Source organism: Eublepharis macularius, chromosome 6 (genome assembly GCF_028583425.1).
Source record: "Eublepharis macularius isolate TG4126 chromosome 6, MPM_Emac_v1.0, whole genome shotgun sequence".
Taxonomy (NCBI): Eukaryota; Metazoa; Chordata; class Lepidosauria; order Squamata; family Eublepharidae; genus Eublepharis; species Eublepharis macularius.
The window spans coordinates 64,054,673-64,075,697 of NC_072795.1; the positions used below are offsets into that span (position 1 = coordinate 64,054,673).

General features: G+C 47.2%; 1 protein-coding gene across 1 annotated transcript in view; it reads left to right on the forward strand.

The window, feature by feature from the left end:
- Positions 1-262: 262 nt before the first annotated feature.
- Positions 263-21,025, forward strand: part of CRTAC1 (cartilage acidic protein 1) — a 30,610-nt gene continuing 9,847 nt past the window's right edge. The window contains exons 1-4 of the mRNA XM_054983908.1: positions 263-486; positions 584-767; positions 8,410-8,612; positions 19,921-20,117. Of these exons, the coding sequence (XP_054839883.1) occupies positions 263-486; positions 584-767; positions 8,410-8,612; positions 19,921-20,117 (808 nt within the window). The remainder of the gene's footprint in view (positions 487-583; positions 768-8,409; positions 8,613-19,920; positions 20,118-21,025) is intronic.

Below are 21,025 nucleotides of genomic sequence, written 5' to 3' on the forward strand. Positions count from 1 at the left end.
CCACCTAGGGAAATTGGGCACAACTTAAGGCAGGGGGTTGCCTCTGAGCGAGGGGAGGGATCCAGTCGGGCTACGGTATACTTTTGCGACCCTCGCCCCTTCCTCCTTCCCTGCTCCATTCCATCCAGCCCCTCCACCCGGGTAGGCAGAACTGCCATCTTCCAGGCAAAACCGCCACCGATCTCATCTTCCCCGGAACAGAACACAGCCGGCTGCCCGGAGCCGCCAAGAACAGCTTTCGGAGGGCGAAGAGTGGAGAGGGATGGCTAGGCGCCTCTTGAAACGGGCCCATCGGCGGGCATCGGGGCGGCTGGGCTTTATTCTAGCCATTGGCATCTCGCCAGCCAGCCCAGCCCAGCCCAGCCCTGCCCCTCGTGAAGGTTACGTGCCGAGCTTCCGAAGGCGGCTCGCCCCCTCTCGCCGCCCGTCACAGTTTGGCTCCGTATTGATCGGCGCTGCCTGGCCGCGCTTCCCCTGCAATTCCAGGTAGTAAATCAGTGCCAGGCGGCTCCTCCTCTCGGCGTTGCCATTGGCTGGCTGGCTCCGCTCGGCCCTCTCTGATTGGACGCCTCTGCGCCACAAGGCTTTACATAAAGGAGCGCTCGCTCGGCAGGACTTGCTTCAACTGGAGAAGGACGCGCCTCCCGAGTCCAGCATCGCCCGGCGGCAGGTACGGGAGCACGGCGGCCCGCCCGCCCGCCCGCCCGCCCGGGGTACTCCGTGGCCAGCTGGCAGGCATGGCACTTCCGGGGCATCCCATCTCGCCGGTGAGTATCGATGCCCCTTGCCTAGCTGAGAGAACCTAAGGGGGCAAAGTTTCCCAAAGAGGTGGAGACTTTGGGTAGAGAAGAAAAGTTGGGAGCTGGCGAAGGAGATGAGGAGCCGCCCGTCCGGGAAGGGTCCGACCTCCCCCGCGATGTGCCCTTTGAAAGTCAGGGAGGGTTGGCAACTATGGACAGAGCAGATGTGGGGAAGGGCTGCGTTAGGATGCCAGTGCCTAGGCAAGCGGAGTCCCGGAGGCTGGGAAATAAAAATGGAGTTAGGGGTGGCAGTGATGTTCTTGGGATGCGCAGAAATGGGGGTAGGGGTGGAGCGGGGAGACGCCTGCGAGCCGAGCAATGGCAGCCTTCCCTTCGTAGCTTGCCTCTAGCCTTAGCCTGAGGAAAGAGTCTGGCTGTCCACCCGTGGCAGTGGCCGGAAAAGGGAAGAATCCCAAGGGTGCCAAGGAGCGACTCTTCTTAAGGTGACTGCTTGTCTTCACACTGCACCGTTTGCTGCTGCTGCTGCTGCTGGCTGGCTGTCCCCCAGCTTTCGGGCTGGCTTGCCATCCTGCGCTGTGGTAGAGGGAGAGCAACGGCACCAACTCTGAAGTACAACTCGCAGATCTTGAGCTGTAGTGAAGGGAGGATGGGGCTGGGGCTGATCTCGGTGGCTTTTGCAGGGAAGAGAAACCCAGCTGCCTGCAGCACTGATGCAGGCTCTGGGCAGGTGTCAGCGGTGCAGCCAGAGACAGTTTGAGTTTTCTTAGTGACAGTCCCAAGAAAAATACCAGAATCACCCTTGAGATGACTGTGTGGGAGCTGAGCACTATCCCAAGGTTGCCACAGGGGTGCCTTGGCGGCTCAGCTTTAGTGCCCGAGTTACTGATACAAGGGGGGCTTGGGAGGATAATACGGTGGTTTGGAATCCTGTGATGCTACTAAGCTAATTTGATGCAACCACAATTCACTGGCTGTAGGGTTGTGATGTCACTGAGCCGAGTTTGGAAGTACATTTGGAGAATGACTTGGTGAGTCAGTGATATCACTAGCCCCCAACAGTGCAGGTTGTTGTGGGGTTGCTGGAGGGGTGTATTTTACATCTGACATGTTGATGGCCCAGGGGCTGTGGTGCTTGTTAGGAGAGCAATGGCAGGAACATACAGCAGCAACTGCTTGCCAGTGCAGACCCATAATACAATTAAGTTTCAGAATCTGCTGAGGCCACTGCTTTGGATGACCCAGGTCTGAGGCACCGTCACCTCATTCGGGACAGGCAATCACACTGTACCTACACTCTGCGATTCTTGCACTCCATACCAGCATGTCCTACAACTCCTGCCACCACCACCCCCATCCCCCAGCAGGGGGACAGCAAGCTGCTGCCAACCCAGAGAACTCCTTGGGGCAGGGTCTGCTGGGCTGGGTGCCTGTCTTTAATTATACTGTGTCAATAGATATGTTGCAGTTTTATTGACCACACCCTGCAGGAGCCAGCAAAGCACAGAAATGTACAGCAATTGACATGGCCTAAGAGGGGTCTTCTCCTTTGTCCAGATGTGGACTAACACTGCTATGAGCCCTAACGTTTTAGAAGTTTTCCATCAGCTTAGCATCTGGCATCTGATCACCACCACCTTGACATCAGAGCAATGGGACTGGGGGAGGTGGCGGGTCTGTTGCTGACTTCCTCAGCAACAGAGGAAGGGGATGCAGCCATTGCTCTGTATACTGCCCCAGGCTAGTTTGCTGCACTATGGGTGCAGAATAGACACCTTTCTGGTGCGTGTGGTGTTTCCTACCCCAAAGCAGGTCTGTTGGAGAAGTAGGAAATGATGTGCAGTCTCCAGGATCATGGAGAAGGAGGAGAAGATGGCGGCTTCCTTCAGTGTTCCCAGACCGAAGGAGATTGTGACCAACTACTGTTTTTCCCCATCCGTTTCCAACGATTACATTCCTCAGAGCAACTCTGCAAGCAGCTCAGTGCTGTGGTGCTCTTGTGGCCCTTGCCAAGGTACCTGACATTGTTTCTGTGTGTGGTTTGGTCAAAAGACAGACTAAGCTAGAGCTTGGATGTCTTGCCCAGTTGCTACTGTCAAAGCTGCCCCAAAGAGGAGGAGGAAGGGGCCCATTCACCCAGCGCGGAGCTGATAGAGGGAAAATCCTAGCTATAGCCCCATGTTCTTAAGGTGATCGGTCTTCAGCTTGAAGATGGTAGGCTTTCGGCCTCATTTTACTGGAGAGCCAGCTTTCTCACCACTGCTTTTGAGCTAACCTGCCTTCAGCACTCTACGATGAGTCCTGGATCACAACGCAGAGAACTTTAGTTCCTTTTGCAGCTGGCAGAAGTAGAAATGGGAACCGTTGGCAATGGATGCAGCCAGCCCATGGCTCAATCATTTCTGTCTCCAGAGACTTATATTTTCCCTTTTCTGATACTCTCCAGGGCTGACTTTAAGTGGAAGATGTTATCAGTTACTCAAATGAAGGGACCAACTAAGAGTTGCTTCACACATTACACAATCTGTGCCTGGTCAAGATCATACAGGAATCTGTGGAGGCAGAGTATGTAGGTTGCCATGTGTGCTTGTTGTTCATATGTTTTTTGTTTGTTCGTTCTTTGTATGTGACTGGGATGTTGTAGGGATTTTTTTTTTAGTGTATACACATTGAGGAAAAACACTTGTGTGCATGGTAATGAGTGGCAATCTGTCGAATCGTGGCATGTGAAATCACTTTGCTATGCATGACATCTCCCTCGCTTCATTCCAAAAGCAGGGTTGTAGCCAGACTGGGCTCAAGTAGAACTCTAGAACTTTCTTTGGACCTGAAGCAGTGATCTTGTCAATTGGAGCATCTTCATGCCCCTCCCCCCATGAGTGCCAGCAGTCCCACCCTAGTGATTGGTGTGCAGTGCAGGTTTGTGGCTTTGCTCCTCCACATGCACAGATCAGGAGGTGATGTGGGAGGTTGCCATCTGCTCAGGCAGTGCTGCCTCCTTCCTGAAGAGTGGAAGCCATTGCTGCCACTGCTCTGCCCCTCAGATGGAGCTACCTCTGCAGCCAGCATTGCCCTCATCTTTTCCCCTACCCTTTGTTTGCCTCCACACCAACATAGTCACAGTGAGACACTGCATTTCATTTGGCGCTTGGGCCAAATGATCTAGATGAAGACAATTTTGCCTCATTTCTACACGGCAGTGCCTTTTGTGCGGGGATTTCATAGCATGGGATCCAACCCGCAGTGGACTCTTGATAGTGATACCAGCATCTCTAAGCTGCAGTGGGGCCTCTAATGACAAAAATCAAATCTGTGTGTGTGAGTCTCTGTCTGCCTGTGCACAGGTGTAAGCGCCGTATGTGTGTGTTTAAGAAAGCAGCTTAATTAATGGCCATTTCCCTAATGATCTATCTGGAAACGCTCACTGATGTATGGGTTTAATTAGCCCAAGCCAAACGCTGAGAGCCCGATGGTGGAACACACCGTCCCTGTCACTAGGCGCCTGTTGCCGCCCTGTTTTTCATGGAAACTAGTTTAATGACAAGTTAATCTGGGCCTAAAGTAGAGCATGGTGCCTGCACCCAGGCTGCCGGCTCTGAGTGTGATGGATGACTTTGCTGTGGGCCAACAGAGATGCATTGTGCTGTTGCATCTTTCACCTAGACCCCCTGCCTGAAGGAGTCTCTACCCTGGCCACTGACCTCTTCAGATTATGTCCAAGGTCAGTGGAATGGAGTTAGACCTAGGACCAAATATGGTGGCCTTCTTGGCGCATTGCACCATGATTGGGAGCATAGTTCTTTGACAAAGGCACGAACAGAGGCCTCCTCATAGCAGAGCTATGTTATGGGATCTGTTATGCAGTCTGTTGGTAGTAAAATAACCTTTTGCAGACTGTGTTCCACCCGCTGTTTCAATCCTTATCATAAAGCTCAATGAACTGCACAAACACCACCCATTTCACCGTTAGGTAGTTGTTTTGACATATGGTAATTCAGGCTATGTTTTGGAGCAGGTAGGTCTGGCTAGTCCTAGGCCAGGAGTTGTAGAAATTTGGGATGTGCCTAGTCCTGGCTCTGTGTACCTGCCAGGGGCATGAGTGAGTCAGCCAGTCTGTTTCCAAGGTGCTAGCCCATCTCTGGCCCAAGCTGGAAAATGGCTGTGGATGACTAAAGAACCATGCAAAAATATTTCTTTAGTTGAACCACTACTAAGTTACCAAGAGATAGGTATAGAGGAAGTATGTTTTCTGGAGTCTAGAATACAATGGGATATGGCTGCAGTGGAGGCAGTCCCAGAGAGCCAATAATAGGACTAGCGAGCGATGATTTGCAAGGATGCTTTCAAGATTGCATGTGCACTTCAACCACCCTTTTACACAATTCGAATGGACAAAGTATGATGGAAGGACAGATCCCACCCATCCCCCCTCCCCAAGAGGCTGTAAAGACAGTATTGATTCCTAACCCACAGTGGCGATGATAAGAACACTCCAAGTTGACAGCCCCGGGGGGGGGGGGAGATGCTGATTAACATAAGAGGCAAGAGTTCTCATATGCATGTGCTGACAGAATGAAAAAAAATGCCTCCTTTGAATATCTAGATTGTGTGTACAAATGAGGAGGGGAGAATTAAACTGTACTAAGATGGAGTATATTTAAGTTGTGAAAATGTATCTTCAAGTGTCAGAGGGTGACCAGGACTTAAGAGATGTACTAAACCGTTATTTGAATTGGGCTGTGACCTCTGAATCTGGACATTCTGCTTTTCCTCTCTAGTTGTGGCTCATCATGCATTATGGGTTACCCTGGGTGTGATCTGTGGATGTGGTTTAGCGCTGAGAGGATCATTAGTTATCTCATTTTATAGTGCTTAATCAGACTTGGTAATTATTTTAAGGATAAAACTAGGAGCTGATTAATCTGGAAGAGAAATCTGCAAGAGAAATGAATGTTACTGCACATTGTTGGATAGGTGTAGCTACCTTAAACAGACTGTGGGGTAAACTTTCTCGCTTGTACTTTATGGCAGCAACTTGGTGAGTGCATGACTTTTGATGCAAGTTCCTAGCTTAAAGGCCCTATCTAGGAATAGTGTGAATGCATGACATCAAATAGAACCCCCATAATTAGAGGCAGTATATCTCTTGTTGGATGCTCAGAACAAATGATATGGCATAACTAATAAATCATGCTCTGTTTTTGAGTAGCCCATGCTAGATACAGTATGCTTGACTAGACAGACCTGTGGTCTGATCCAATTAGGCAATACTTACTTTTTTGTGATCTGTGCATCTCTGTAGGGCTTTTACATTAGGAGAGAGATTGGGTTCTGCCCCACTGAGACTCCCAGCATAGTGAAAGTCTATTTCCTTTGAAATTCTCTATTCTGATCTATTTTCATCATGTATTATATAGCATGTTAATTTTCTACTCGTGCTAATTTAACCTCACCATTACCAGCAAACTTGTGGCTGGAAGGAATGATGCAGTGTGTCTTTCTGTAGGAATTGCTGAATTCTAGGCTATTCACAAACAGTGCTGTTGCTTAATGTCCTTTCATAGCTGCTCTCCCTCCATCTAGCCCAGCAGACAAAAATTGGCTTTTCTTGGATGCAGGAAACACAAGGAGGGCCAAAGCCCCGAGAGACCGTTGTGAGAATATTTACTGTTTCTGTTACAGGCAACACACACCATCCAACGAAAATACAAACAATTTGAAGTCAAGGGGCGACCACAAAGGGATCGCTCCCGACGGGAGAATGGCAACGGGTATGCCCGGATAGATTTCCCGTTTCGCTATATATATATGCTTCTTCAAAGCCTCCAATCTGTTGTGCCTGTAAACATATATATACATACAATCGATACTATATTTACACCATATGTACGGAAACCTCTCAATAACATCAAACAAAATACCATTCCATATATTTACCAATAGCTAACGCCTAGAGCAGGAGTCGTCCAATATCATTTTCTCCAATTAATTCCGGGCAACAAGCCTCCACGGTCATTCGATCTCCTGATCAGTGAAATATGCAAAAGCGGGTTGGGTTATTATGGATGTTGCAATTTAGCCATTAAATAACTGTAGTCACTTTAAATAGGTCGCACCTGGCACCAGTCTTCAATTAAGGGGAGGGATTATTTTAACCCAACCCGCGTTTGCAAATTTCACTGATCAGGAGATCGAATGACTGTGGAGGCTTGTTGCCCGGAATTAATTGGAGAAAATGATATTGGACGACTCCTGCTCTAGGCGTTAGCTATTGGTAAATATATGGAATGGTATTTTGTTTGATGTTATTGAGAGGTTTCCGTGCATATGGTGTAAATATAGTATTGATTGTATGTATATATATGTTTACAGGCACAACAGATTGGAGGCTTTGAAGAAGCGTATATATATAGCGAAACGGGAAATCTAGCCGGGCATACCCGTTGCCATTCTCCCGTCAGGAGCGATCCCTTTGTGGTCGCCCCTTGACTTCAAATTGTTTGTATTTTCGTTGGATGGTGTGTGTTGCCTGTAACAGAAACAGTAAATATTCTCACAACGGTCTCTCGGGGCTTTGGCCCTCCTTGTGTTTCCTTCTTCTTGGACCGTTCCCTTCCTTGATTGGTTGGCTTTTCTTGGATGCAGCCAATGGGAATGTCTGGGCTGCTGTGTCTATAGGATTGAGCTAGAGATTTCCCTCTTCCTTTTAAATCTTTGGAAATATAAAAATTAATAAATATCAAATAGTGAGTGGTTTCTCCTCAGTAAGGATGTGGAACTCTGGATCAAGTCTCATTTTGCAGTCTAATTTGAATTCTGGGAGATGGCTAAATGGCTACTTAGACCTTCAATAAGTGTGTGTAAGTATGTGTAAAGTGCTATCAAGTTGCAGCTGACATATGGTGACCCCTGCTGGGATTTTGAAGCCAAGAGACTAACAGAGGTGGTTTGCCATTGCTTGCCTCTGCATAGCAACCCTGGTCTTCTATGGTGGTCTCCCATCCAAGTACTGTGCTAACCCTATTTAGCTTTCGAGATCTGATGAGACTTTGATACCCTGCACCATCCAGATTAGGGTTGCAACAATAAGGCAGGTTGTCATATCTTTGCCAAAAAGAATGAGCATGATTGCCAAAAGCAATGGGTAAGGTGGGATTCCCTCTCCCCCAGGAATTGAATTTCAGCAGACATTTTAGGCTGCTGCAAGTGAAATGAGGAAGTCATGCACCGTGGATGGGAATTCTTCCGCTTTGCGGAAATTTCTGGTGAATCTAAGCCCTTCTCCAGGAGCAATATCAGGTTATCACTGGAAAGTTCACGACAGTCAGTGTGGTATAGTAGTTAGAGTGTCAACTGAGGATCTGGGAGGCCCAGGTTGGAATCCCCACTATGCCTTGGAAACTCACTGGGTGACCTTGGACAGTCACTCACACTCAGCCTAACCTATCTTACAGGGTGGTTGTTTGGATAAAATTGAGAGGGAAGAACAGTGTTATAGTTCCTTTATGTCCCTTTTGGGGGGAAAAGTGGGGCATAAATATTTTAAATAAATAATTAGTTCTGCAATCTGGCCAGGGATTCACATATGGGGGGAAATTCTCTAGCAGCTGGACAGGATGACTGACCTAGCCGCATGCCTCTCTGTTTGCAGGTGCCGAGGTGGCTGCTGCTGCTGTGGTGGAGCTTGGTTCTGGCTTGGCCTGGAGACGGATCCCAGCGCAGCGAGTCCATGTTCACAGCCATCACGGACCATGTCCTCCCCCCTGACTATGACAGCAACCCCACCCAGCTCAATTATGGTGTGGCTGTGACAGACGTGGACCAGGATGGAGGCTTCGAGATTATCGTGGCTGGGTGGGTACTGTGGGCAGTGTTTGGTAAAGTTAGTGGGAAGTGGGATGGTTGCCAGCAGAGAGGATGCTGTGGCTGGGGTGGTCAGTGGGCTGGCTTTCACAAGATGCTGCGTTGGAAGGTTTCTGTTAGCATGACCAAATGCCTGTCCAGGCTACTGTGTGGGAAAGAGGGTTTTAATGGATTTTTAAACAGGGAAGGAAAGGGGGAAGGTGGGGAGGCGACTATTCTTTCTGTCACTGGTATCTCAACCGAGGGCAGTGCCAATATGGCACAGGTCTGGAATAAGCCAAAAGTAATAACAGTGCAGAGACCCAGATTCAGTTCTGGCAGGTGCTGAAAGGGCCATGAATGTGCCGACATAGTAAAACTTCCCACAGCAGCTTCCACACAGCTTACAACTTAACTGTCTTCCAGAGTCATTTCTCTGACAAACGGTTTCTGCCTGCAGCCTGCTTAGCCCCCGTCTGCTACCATCCCTTGGCCGTGTGGGAGTCATGACCAAGTAAATGGGCACCAGAGGGGGCTGTCCCTCTAGACTTGGCCTCCACATGTGCAACTTGTCCTAACCATAAAACATCTGTGAATTGCATTCAGCTGGAAAAAGCATATCTCCGTCAGAGAACTTTATGTCCGGCTCTTAGAGAGCTGGGTGACAGATCATATTTGCGTTTTCAGCTGTATTCATTCTCCCAAGAAATCTCACCTCCACATTCTCTCCTCTCCCTTTTCCTCAGCTTTTCCCTGCAAGCCCCCAAGTTATTTTTTTATCCAACCCTCCTTCCCATTTAAAGTACTGTATATCATTCCTCCCTCCACTATATTACCCCCACAACAGCCCTGTGAGGTAGGTTAAGCTGAGGGTGTGACTGGTCACCCAGGTCACCCAGCAAGCTTCATGACAGAGGGGGACTTGAACCTGGGTCTCCCAGATGGTAGTCCCACACCCAACCACTACACCACATTCACTCTCACTGGCTGGTCTGTCTTCTCCATTCATATTAGAGTAGGGCAGAGTAACAAACCTGCTTGTGTAGATAGTCCCCTATTTCTCCCCTTTCCCCAGTGTAAAATTTCCTGACCATCCCTGTCAGAACCTGCAGGCATCTCAGCTGTGAAGTTGCATCTTGTGTGTGTGTATGTTTTAAAGCCCTTTCGTAGGGTCATTGGCCATCTGATATTTCTCTTAAATCCCTCCACTGGCTGCTTTCAGATCCAGCACAAGTTCTTCATCTGCACCTTCAAAGCCACCCATGATTTCAGTACCACAACTTTCCCACCCTCCTGTCATTACATCCCTGCAATGCAGTTTGCTCCTCCTGTTCCACCGCCCACCATCACCTGTCTGACTACCTCATTTCTCTGAATCAGCTCCTCCCTTGCTGCCCCTTAGGCCTGGACATTGTCTCCCAGAATATCCGCACAATGCCTTCTCTCTAACTTCTTTCAAATCCTTCTCCAAAAGCCACAGTTCCTGTGAATCCTTGCTTAGAGCTCCTACTGAAAACTGATGCAACGTTTACTGTTGGACTAAGATCATGGGGACTCAAGTTTGATTCTCAGAGAGCTTCTGTAGCAGATGGGAGTGACCTTGGGCCAATCACTTTATCTCAGCCTAACATACTTCTCAGGAATTTGTTAAAATGGACAAGGGGAAAACAATGTTGTCAGTTCCTTTGAGTCCCCATTGGTTAAAATAAACACAAATACCGAGGCTAAGCAGGTGTAATGGAAATGAATGCATATTCTTCTCCTACTTATTCCTGTCCCCCTTAAGGCAAATGTTTATTGTAAGTTCTTCAGGGCAGAGACCTTGTATTCTGTAAAATGCTCTTGTGCATTGATGTGCAGTATAAATAATAATAATCAATCAACTGGATCTGCAGCATCATGATGGATTAATGATTCTACAGCCATCCCTGTGCCATTCCATACCTTGCCCTAAACACTCATTGTATTTACCTCAGTGACATTAAGCACCCCAAATCAGGAGTCTTATGGCTGCTCCCACAACCAGGTTTAATTTTTTTGTATATCATAACAAATTCCAGTATACTACATAGTATCATTTATTTAACAGAAGTGGCACTGGAAGGGGACTCACTGGTTTATGAGTCCGTGTGATTGTGGAAATTGGCAGCAGTGCAGAAAGTAGATGGATGTCTTAGCCTGGATTCCTTAACATTAAGAACACAGTGTTATTCCCAGGACGCTTGATCATGTGTTAATGCAGAATGATTGTGATGTGAGCCATATGTATGTGAGAGTGGAGGGTCTTGACTTGCCAGGTACTTATGCTGGGTAGGCAAACCCTCTCTTTGCTCCAGCCCCTTTTCTGGCTCCGTAGTCAGCAATTGTTGGCACAACCTGTGTAGAGGAACTGCCTGCTTTCCCACTTAGCCAGCACCTTTCCTCATAGTCAATGGTTATCCTTTGCATAGCAGCATCCAGCACTCTTCATAAAGGTGGAGGAATATCTCACCAATCAGCAGAAATCCAATCAGCACACCCAGGCTGGAGCTTCTTCCTTGTTCTTTAGGACAAAGCTGCTATCTTTGGGACCTAGACAACTTCAGTGTTTTCCCCACAGTCACTCCAGCTCACCCAGGCTGGAGCTTCTTCCTTGTTCTTTAGGACAAAGCTGCTATCTTTGGGACCTAAACAACTTCAGTGTTTTCCCTGCAGTCACTTGGGCTTAATGTTTCAGCATCATACTGCATGGGGAGGGAGCATAATGGGTGGGAAAAGCAAGCACTGGGGGGGGGTCTCAACAGCTGGTCCTGAACAAAGGGCCTTGCCCTCTGGCTTGTGTATCTGCTGGATGCTACAATTCCTGGCTCCCTCTTCTCTCCATGTTCTCTTGCTGTACTGGCAGGCCTCAACGTGTCCCTTGACATTGTATTAATTGGCTGTAGAGTAAGGGAGGGCACCCAGCTCATTATGGGCTGCCTGGCTTGGAAGGGCGCACAGGAGTGAGCAAGGCAGTCGGCTGTGTGATCCCTGCACCCCCAGGCTGCCAACAGTCCCAAAGGGCTGGGAAGGAGGGAAATGGAGCTGAAGCTTGAAAAGCGAGCCAGCCGGTTCCTGTCGTATTTTCTCCTGTTTGATAAGGACAGACCACTTTGAATGAAGAGTGATAAAAACAGAGCCCACAGCATAGGGGCTGCACAGGGAGGGAGACAAAGTTTCCATGTATATGATCAGGGATTCGTTTTTGTGTGTTCATGTGCTGAGATCCATGAAGGGAGATGGCTACACAACCAACAATATGAAACATAGACACTAGAACTAAACTTGGTAGGAGCCCAGCTGAACCCAAAGGATCCCTCAGCCTGCTTGGCAGATACCCTACAGCTCTTGTAAAGCAAAGGCCGTGGCAAATAACCTGAGCATCCCGACATTGCTATCACTTAAAATTGCCTGCAAACCCATATTCTAGATCAGGGGTGGCCAAACTTGCTTAATGTAAGAGCCTCATAGAATAAATGTCAGATGTTTGAGAGCCGCAAGACATAATGCAGTCAGATGAGGAAGTGAGTTGGGGGGGGGGGTCCTGAAAGTGACATCAACAGAAAGGATGGAGCTTGGGAAGAGCCATCACCTGACCTTTGACTTGGAAGTGACTTGCTAGGCTTCACCCCCAAAAGTCCCCAGATATTTTCTGAGTCAGACTTGGCAACCCTGACATTTTTATTGAAAATATGAAAGACATGGAATGAAAGAAGAAAAAGGGAGGGAAAGACATGGAAAGAAAGGAGGGAAAGGAGGGAGGGAAATAAACAGACTAAAATAGAATGTGTGACCATGGCAATGCTCAGAGACCTCCAGGAGCCACACAATATGTCTAGAAGAGCCACATGTGGCTCCCGAGCTGCACTTTGGCCACCCCTGTTCTAGATAGTCCGGATCCCAGCAGGAAGGACCATACTGGGCCTTTTTGAAGACGTTACTAGCCGTGATGCATTTTAGCATCTCATAGAAAAAAGGGCCCACAGTTTATGAGACGGAGCTGTCTGGGGAGGGCCTGCAACGACTAATACTGACATTAATTTACTCAGGCAATAGGACTGTGCTGTAAGGAAATGGTTCAGAGAGATGCATCAATAAGGGGCCAGGGAGTGTAGACTGTACTACCAAGTAGTGACTGTTGATATAGATATGGCTTACTGGCCTGGGTAGTTTCCACATTGTTTAATTTGTCATGTCAAATTACTTATATTTTGTTTCAGCAAGGTTCTATCTCTGTATTTCCTGTATTCCTACTTATGCAACTTTCAACTTTCTGCAATGTATAGTTTTGTTTACTGAACGTCTGTTATTGATGACTAGTAGCAAAGCCCGTTGTGGGAAAAAATACAACAGGTGCTGGAAAGGGGAGGGAGGGCAGGCGGGCATTGTCTCCTCCTCCGTGACTGACCTCGGCCAGGTGAAGGCGGGGGGCAGACATTGCCAACTGCACTGCTCCTGATCCCGGCCAGGTGAAGGGGGGGCATTGCCACCTGCTCCACTTTTGATCCCAGCTGGGTGAAGTCAGGGAACAGGTATTGCCACCTGCTCTGTGCCTGATCCCAGCCTGGGCTTCCTGCCATAGCGCACTCTCTGGAGAGATGGGCTGCCTCATCTGGGCTTCCCTCCACGTCAGCTCCCTCTGGAGGTGCACCAGGGTAGGAAGTGAGTTGTCATAAACATGGTTAGCCTTTTATATGGTAGGATATTTACTTACACTATGTAATCCTCCTTAAGTCTCAGTGAGAAAGGTGAACTATAAATAACATATAAATAAAAAAATTGAAGAATTAATCAATGTCATTTTGAAGATTCTGGGCCTCATGGCATAAGTTATATGGAAGGAAACAACAATGAACTCTGGCTCCAATGTCTGCTAGAAAAATCATGCATTATTAGATATGGAAGGTTTCTTTACTAAAATGCTAAACCAGATTAGATGTATGTTTCTGGATGGGTTATAAACTATCATTGCTTGAAATAGAGGATTAGATGATATTGTAAAGGGAATTAGCACCAATACTCCACAAACGTGCTTAGTCACCTATGTTTGTGTTTCATCTGAATCCATCCATCGTCTTTGTCCCATCATTCCACTGACCTTTCTTCATGGACTTGCATTCCAGACCCTTCACCTCCATCACTCTGTTCTGATCTGTCACCAATTTGTCAATGTTCTTATTAAAGGAGGAACATTAATGACAAGCCATGCTTCAACTATGGCTTGAGCTGCTCCAAAAGGAGTGATTGGCGCCTGCTTCTTAGATATACTGTTTCTACAAAGACTGTCCCCAAACAGTCTGTGTCTGCTTTTGTTATGCTGCTAGCTTTCCTTCCGTTTGGTTTTCACAGGTAGTCAAACTTAACTGCATCTACAAAGTGATGATTCCCCATTGGGTACTCATTCATAGCTGCAATAGGGCATCAATACAGGGATGTTCATGCGGCCCCAAACTCCACCTTCTCCAGGCTCCACCCATAAATCTCCCAGAATTTCCCAACCTGGAGTTGGCAGCCCTAGGAGATGTGCATGCATGAGGGAATACTAAGGGGGAATGGTTCCTATATGGGCAGACAAGTCCAGAAATCCACAGCTTCTCCTCTGAGTATGCTGTTTCTGGAAATATAGTACTACAACAGTTTGGGGGAAGATCACAACGTGAGGCAAAACCCAGAAAGTCGATGATTATCTAACAATATTGTGAAGATACTTATGGAGAAAAAAAAGTTCCAGTTTAGAAGGCAAGGTGATGCAAAATGATTGTGTAGAAGCAGCCATCTTCTAAAATTTATTTAGGATTTCTTTTATGTTAAAATATATTTATGTTCCTGATGAATTTTGGACAACAGCTAGGATTTCTGGTTTCCCAAGATAGTGGATGAGTCAAGTTAAAATGTTTGTGGTCCCTGATACTATGAGTTGAGTACATGTGAACAATGAGTTTAATACATGTGTACTCCAAGGTAACAACAATATTAAATAGCAGTAGTCCCAGTACTGATCTATGTAGAAGAATTCTCTTTTTCAAAACCAGGGTTCATTTTGAGGGGGAACACACAGGAACGCAGTTCCCCAAAGAGGTCACATGTCAGATGGCCCCGCCCACCTGACTCTCGGCCGTTTTGGGCCCATTTCAGCATGTATTGGGGCCAAAATGGCCTGGATTGGGCCTCTGAGGGGTGGTGGTTCACTCTCCAACTCATCAGTAGCCCGATCCTGACCATTTTGGGCCCCTTTTCAGCCCTTTTTTGCCATTTTGGGCCCAATTTCAGCCCTGAATGGCCAGGATTGGGTCCAAAACAGCCAGAAAAGGTGATGTCAGGGGGTGTGGCATATGCAAATCAGCTATACTAATGACACACTTCCAGTGATGGCAAGAGGCGTGGCATATGCTAATGAGTTATGCTAATGAGTTCCTCCCGGTCTTTTTCTATGAAATGACCCCTGTTCAAAACAGCCTTACAGGGTTAACTATTCTCTGGATATGACTTCTACCATTTATTCACTTATTTGATAGTTAGGATTGCCAACTGGTCTGGAGAAAAAATGCCTTGTCCCTTTAATAGTGTCTTAATGTGTGAGAATGGGCAGTTGAAGGTTTTCATGGCAGGGAGGTAAATAATATCTCATTAATCCTGTATTAAAAGAACAGGGCATTTTTCTCCAGGCCAGTTGGCAGCCTATATTGATAGTAGTTTATTTACCCCATGTCCCCCTTGTTAGCTGCTATTTATTTCATTTATACTCTGCCTTTCTCTCCAGTGGGGACCCAAAGGGGCTTACATTGCTCTCTTCTCCTCCACTTTATTCTCACAATAACCCTGTAAGGCTGAAGAAGTATTCCTGGCTCACGGTCACCCACCAAACTTCCTTGACACAGGGGGGACTCAAACCTGGGTTTCCCAGATTTTAGTTTGACACTCTAACCATTACACACATTACTCAAGTCTGTAGTACATCCAGTATTGTGACTAAATGCACTATATTAGTAGCAGATTTCTGCTAAGGAGATGAGTATGTGATTTTAAAGAGAAGCTTAAGCAAAGACAGGCAGGTTTCTACTGTTGGCTTTGCTTTGGTCATTGATGAATGGAGGCACACAGATTTACAGCCACTAAGAGCTCTGAATGTGGCTCCCCCTCCCCCATTGGAGGGGTCTCTGCTCTTGAAGGGACAATGCCCCACCTGCAGCTGCTGTTCTGGATTCTTTTCAGCCTGAGTTCTCATGAGTTCGTTATTGGGCATTCAAGGTAGAATGAAGCAAGCTAATTGGGAAGGAGCTGTGTGTAGATGCCATCACTAAGCAATGCCGCGTGCATCTCTTCCAAAGGTGTGTGGGGGAGGACAAGATTGCCTTGTCCCACCACACTCACAGCCTTTCAAAATGGCCCAAGTTCACCTCTAAAATGGCAGTGGCATCAATGAGTCTGACCCATAGATGCCATAATATCTAGTTTGGCCCTCAGTTGTGATGTGTTGCCATAGACACCACTCTCTGAAGTTGCCATTTCCTCCAGGGAAACTGATCCCTGTTGTCTGGACACAGGTTATAATTCTGGAAGAATTCTTGGCCCCACCTGGAGGTTGCCAAGGCAACCCTTGCTGTGACCCCTCCAGCGGGGTTAGGAAGGTGGGCAGTTTTGCTGCTTTCCTTTTGTGGCAGGCGGCGATCATAACTACAGACAGGACACTTCATAACTAGACGGATGCTGCGTCTATCTTTACTGAAGGCCAATGCATGAGTGTTGCTAGGCAAAGAACTCAAAATTTGGGGTGCTGAGAAAGTTTAAAAATGGGGGACAGGGGAAGGCAGAACTTATTTTGCAGTTCTGTAGAACTCTACAGAACTGCAAAATAAGTTCTGCCTTCCCCCATTTTTATGTACATGCTAAATAAGGTACATTAGCCCTGTGGCGCAAAGTGGTAAGCCGCAGTACTGCAGCCCAAGCTCTGCTCATGACTTGAGTTCGATCCCAGTGGAAGCTGGGTTCAGGTAGCCGGCTCAAGGTTGACTCAGCCTTCCATCCTTCTGAGGTCGGTAAAATGAGTACCCACTTTCCTGGGGGTACAGTGTAGATGACTGGGGAAGGCAATGGCAAACCACCCCGTAAAAAGTCTGCCAAGAAAACGTCATGATGTGACATCCCCCCATGGGTCAGTAATGACTCGTTGCTTGCACAAGGGACTACCTCTACCTTTTTAAAATAAGGTACAGTTTAGGGCTCAGATTATGAGGGGCCTCTAAACACAAATTTACTTTAATTAACATGGGGGGAGGGTTGCGAGTAATGCCACATACCTGACCTTTTAATACTGACATAACTGAGGGCCTCATAATAACATAATAACATTCATTTTATATACCCCCTTCAGAACAACTTAACACCCACTGAAAGTGGTTTACAAAGTATGTTATTATTATCCCCACAACAATCATCCTGTGAGGTGGGTGAGGCTGAGAGAGCTCTAAAAGAGCTGTGACTGACCCAAGGTCACCCAGCTGGCTTCAAGTGGAGGAGTGGGGAATCAAACTCAGTTCTCCAGATTAGAGAACCACAGCTCTTAACCACTGTACCAAACTGGCTCTCAGTGTGTCTTAACATGGCCCTGCTCTTAAGTGCTCTCTACAGAGAGTGTTCTCCAAAGTCACCTCTTCTGTGCAAGTAACACTCTTAGGGCTTGGCAGTGCCAGCTTCAGAACTAGAGGCTATGCCAGTGGCTTTGAGAGACCCTTGACAGTGAAACATCCTGCTGCTGCTGCTCCTATCCTGGTGAGACATCTGGGAGGGGAAACACGAGAGCCATTCATCTCTGCTGTGTAAGGGTCTGAGAGATCTTAACACACCACGCAATGCTGTCCACTCTGGATGTAGCAATCTACGGACTGGAAATACCCTTCTCAATCTCAGCCCTGTTGGAAAGGAGACTTGCTATTTTCTTGTCCCCAGACCAAAGCCTAGGAACTGTGCAAACCTAATAGCCAACAGCCACAGATGGGGCTCCTTTGTGTGCCTTCCCTCTTCTGTTCTGCTTTTTCACATGAGTTTGGGCCATGAGTAAGGGAAGCCAAGTCAATTGTTCCGTAAATATCTAGTTTCTCGGGTCTTTAAAAAAGCAGGAGAGCAGGTTGCCGCCCATTCTTTCCTTCACCCAAGCCATGGCAGTGCTATTTTTTTACTGTTGTGTTTTTCCAGTCATGTAAAAATTAAGCAAACTACAGCAACATTAAACAGAAAATATGACTTTAGAAGAACTGTTAGGGATTTCATCACTTAGAAGTTTCCTTCCTTCCCAGGGTTATTAATAGATAACAGGGCAGTGGTTACTTACCATGGGATGAAAGTATCAAATGCTGAGATGATAATGGGATAATTGTGATCATTCAGGTAAATAGCAGGGTCATATGGACCCACCTGCTCGCAGAATGAATAAATAGGAAGCATATGAAGTGTCCCAAACATAAACAAAATGCATAGCTTCAAAGATGGCATTGTACATTTCCCAAAGCCAATCTTTTCCATGCCAAGTCACTGAGCTCCCTGTCTCGTAGATATCCAGCCTCATCCTTCGGAAGCCTCTCGCAAAGAAGCTGGCCCTCTCACTCGGCACGTTCTAGAGATGAGGCACCTCTTCTGATGTGCCACAAGATTAAGTCTCTGATGTAATTATGGCCCTTTTCATTGATTGGTCTCCTGTAACCCCTAGCCTGGCCCCGCTCATGCATAGGAGCGCATTGGGCTCTGCTATTTTTCTCCAGGGCTTTGTAATACTGTCCTCTAAGTTTTGCCATGCTCTATATTTATCCCTGGTTCCCTTACCCTTCTTCTACTATATTAATTCCTCCTCCAAACTATGCATTTTCAGCTTTAGCAAACTCCATGCTAACCACATTAAAGTCACACATTGTTAGCTGCCAGATGAAACCACTCAGACGTTTCTGCAGCTTTGCATTGTGCAATGTTAATGTGGATGGATGTTTAAAAGAGTCCAGATATCACCCTGGATCAAACTTAACAGAATTCTGCCATTTTGGCTGCTCAGTGACTTTGGAAGTCTAATGCTGGCACCTTCTGTAGGATACTGCATAAAGGTATAAACTTGGCCTGATTTCTCCTGGAGTCCTGGGTTTTGCCACTTGTGTTTGTTTCTTTCTCTGAAACATTTATAAACCTGCCTTTCTTCAAGGTGGGCACTTACATGTACTTTTGTCTGACTGATGTAATGTTAAGCTCTCCTTTGGCACCCCAAGTTAGCCCTACCAATGCCCAAACTGGCACGAGAAGCTTCTGCTTGAATCTGGTAGGGATAAGACCTCTGACAAAATACAATGTGTTGCAAACAAGCTCTTCTCAGGTCTTTACTGTCAGAGGAGCCCCAGTGATTCCCTGGTGTAAAAATCCTTCAGGAACCAGGGTGAATGAAAAGAATTAAAAAGGAATTCCACTTCCCCAAAGACCAGATTCCCCACTCACACAGCATCCCAGCCACCTCCCGTTCTTCTCCCCTTAAACAATGTGCCATTTCCTACTCAATTAATCAGATTTATAGAGAGCAAACAGATACAGAATAACTTTCACAATAAAACTTAAGCTATGGCTCATCTGATAGTACAGCATTGCCTTCTGGCATGTTATATGAGGCTTTCCATCTCAATCTACAGCATAGTACTGGTACTGGGGAGATGTCTAGGAGACAAAAACAGCCCTTGAACCATCCGCCTCAGCCCAATTTCACATTCAGCTCGTGTGGAAGCTCCATCTCATGACAAGAATCAGCGGTATCTTTCTTCTTGGCGCGCTTTCTCTGCCCAATCTGAAACATCCATGAAACCCCACTTCCCTGCTAGTTATTATATGATGCAGTATATCTGATCATTGACCAGGGAGACTTGACTTCAAATTCCTATTTATCCATGAAGTTACCTGGATGAGCTCTAACCTATTACTCTTTGTCATCCTGCTTATTTCTTAGGTTATCCTGAGAGGTAAAAATATGTGATAACCCCACTGTATGTTGCTCTGAGCTCCCTTAGTGAACAACAGGATACCAATGGGATAAAGAAATTATTAAATCCTTCCTTATTTTGCTTCAAACAATGTACCTTCTGTGGGGTTCCCTCCTACCTCCTCCTCTAGCTATGATGGCTATTGAGATGTGCCCTTTGATGCCTTAACTAGAAATCTGCACAAGTGGGAACGGGGAGGGGAGCTCTGCTTTGGCAAAACTCTTGTCCCCATAGGAACAAGAGAGGCTGCTTTCCGGAACCATCTCTCTTATTGCATCACCTGCTCTCTGTTCCTTCAGGTACAATGGGCCCAACATGGTGCTGAAGTATGACAAGGCACGGAGGCGGCTGGTGAACCTTGCAGTGGATGAGCACGACTCCCCCTACCACGCCCTGCGGGATCGTCAAGGCAATGCGATTGGTGTGGCTGCTTGTGACATTGATGGCGATGGACGGGAGGAGATCTATTTCCTCAACACCAATAATGCCTTCTCTGGTGAGGGTCAGACCCACCCATACTCGACACTGCTGATTGCTTATCAGACTAGGACCTCACCCTTTTCACATTCCTTAGGGATCCTTTCTCTAGACCTCTGACATCCTTCTTCAATATTCAGCCCACTGAGGCCCACCTCTCTCTTTCAAAAATGACCTTGTCACACATCTCCATGGCTCTCACCCAGATCACTAAGGCCAAACTTTGATTGTTTTTTTTTCATGAAATGTCATCCCTTCACAACAAGCCCTACCAACTCCTGACCAATTCCCAGCATTCATTCTGCCAACAACTCCCCCCACCCCTGTAAACTGCGCAGGGCGTGGGAATGATCCAGAGAGGGCACGTGGTGAGAGGGTCTCTTCTTTTCTGGTTGACTGCCGGTGGTGCAGATTCCCCACCCCCTGAATAATTTGCTTTGGGGCTTCTTTCGGCAGCCCTGAGGCACAGACTCCAGTTTCCTGACCTTCACTGGCCACCAGGGTGGGATGTTTCAAGGCTGGAGTTAATTTCCCAGCTGAGTGATTTTGTCGATTCTCTGGCAGCAGCCAGGGTGGGGGTGGGGGGGAGACTTGGCTGCTGACTCAGGGCTTTGCCACCTCTCTAGTTGCCAGCAGGGACTGCAGTAAGGAACTGCTGAGGGGGTGGGCAAGTACCATATATCTAGGGGCAAAGAGAAATCCCTTATGACAAATGGATTATAATACACCAGGGGCACATCACAAATCCCTGGAATATGTTTCTCCCTCTCCACACCTTCCAAATTTACAAACAAGAGGCAGTAGGCATTCCATTTTCCTCATGAGGAAGTGATGTTCTGATTCCTAGCCTGGGCTTTTGTTGCCAACTATATGTTTAAAAAAAGCTATCCTGTGCTGCTGCCGAAGAAAAGAAATGTGGAGGGTTCA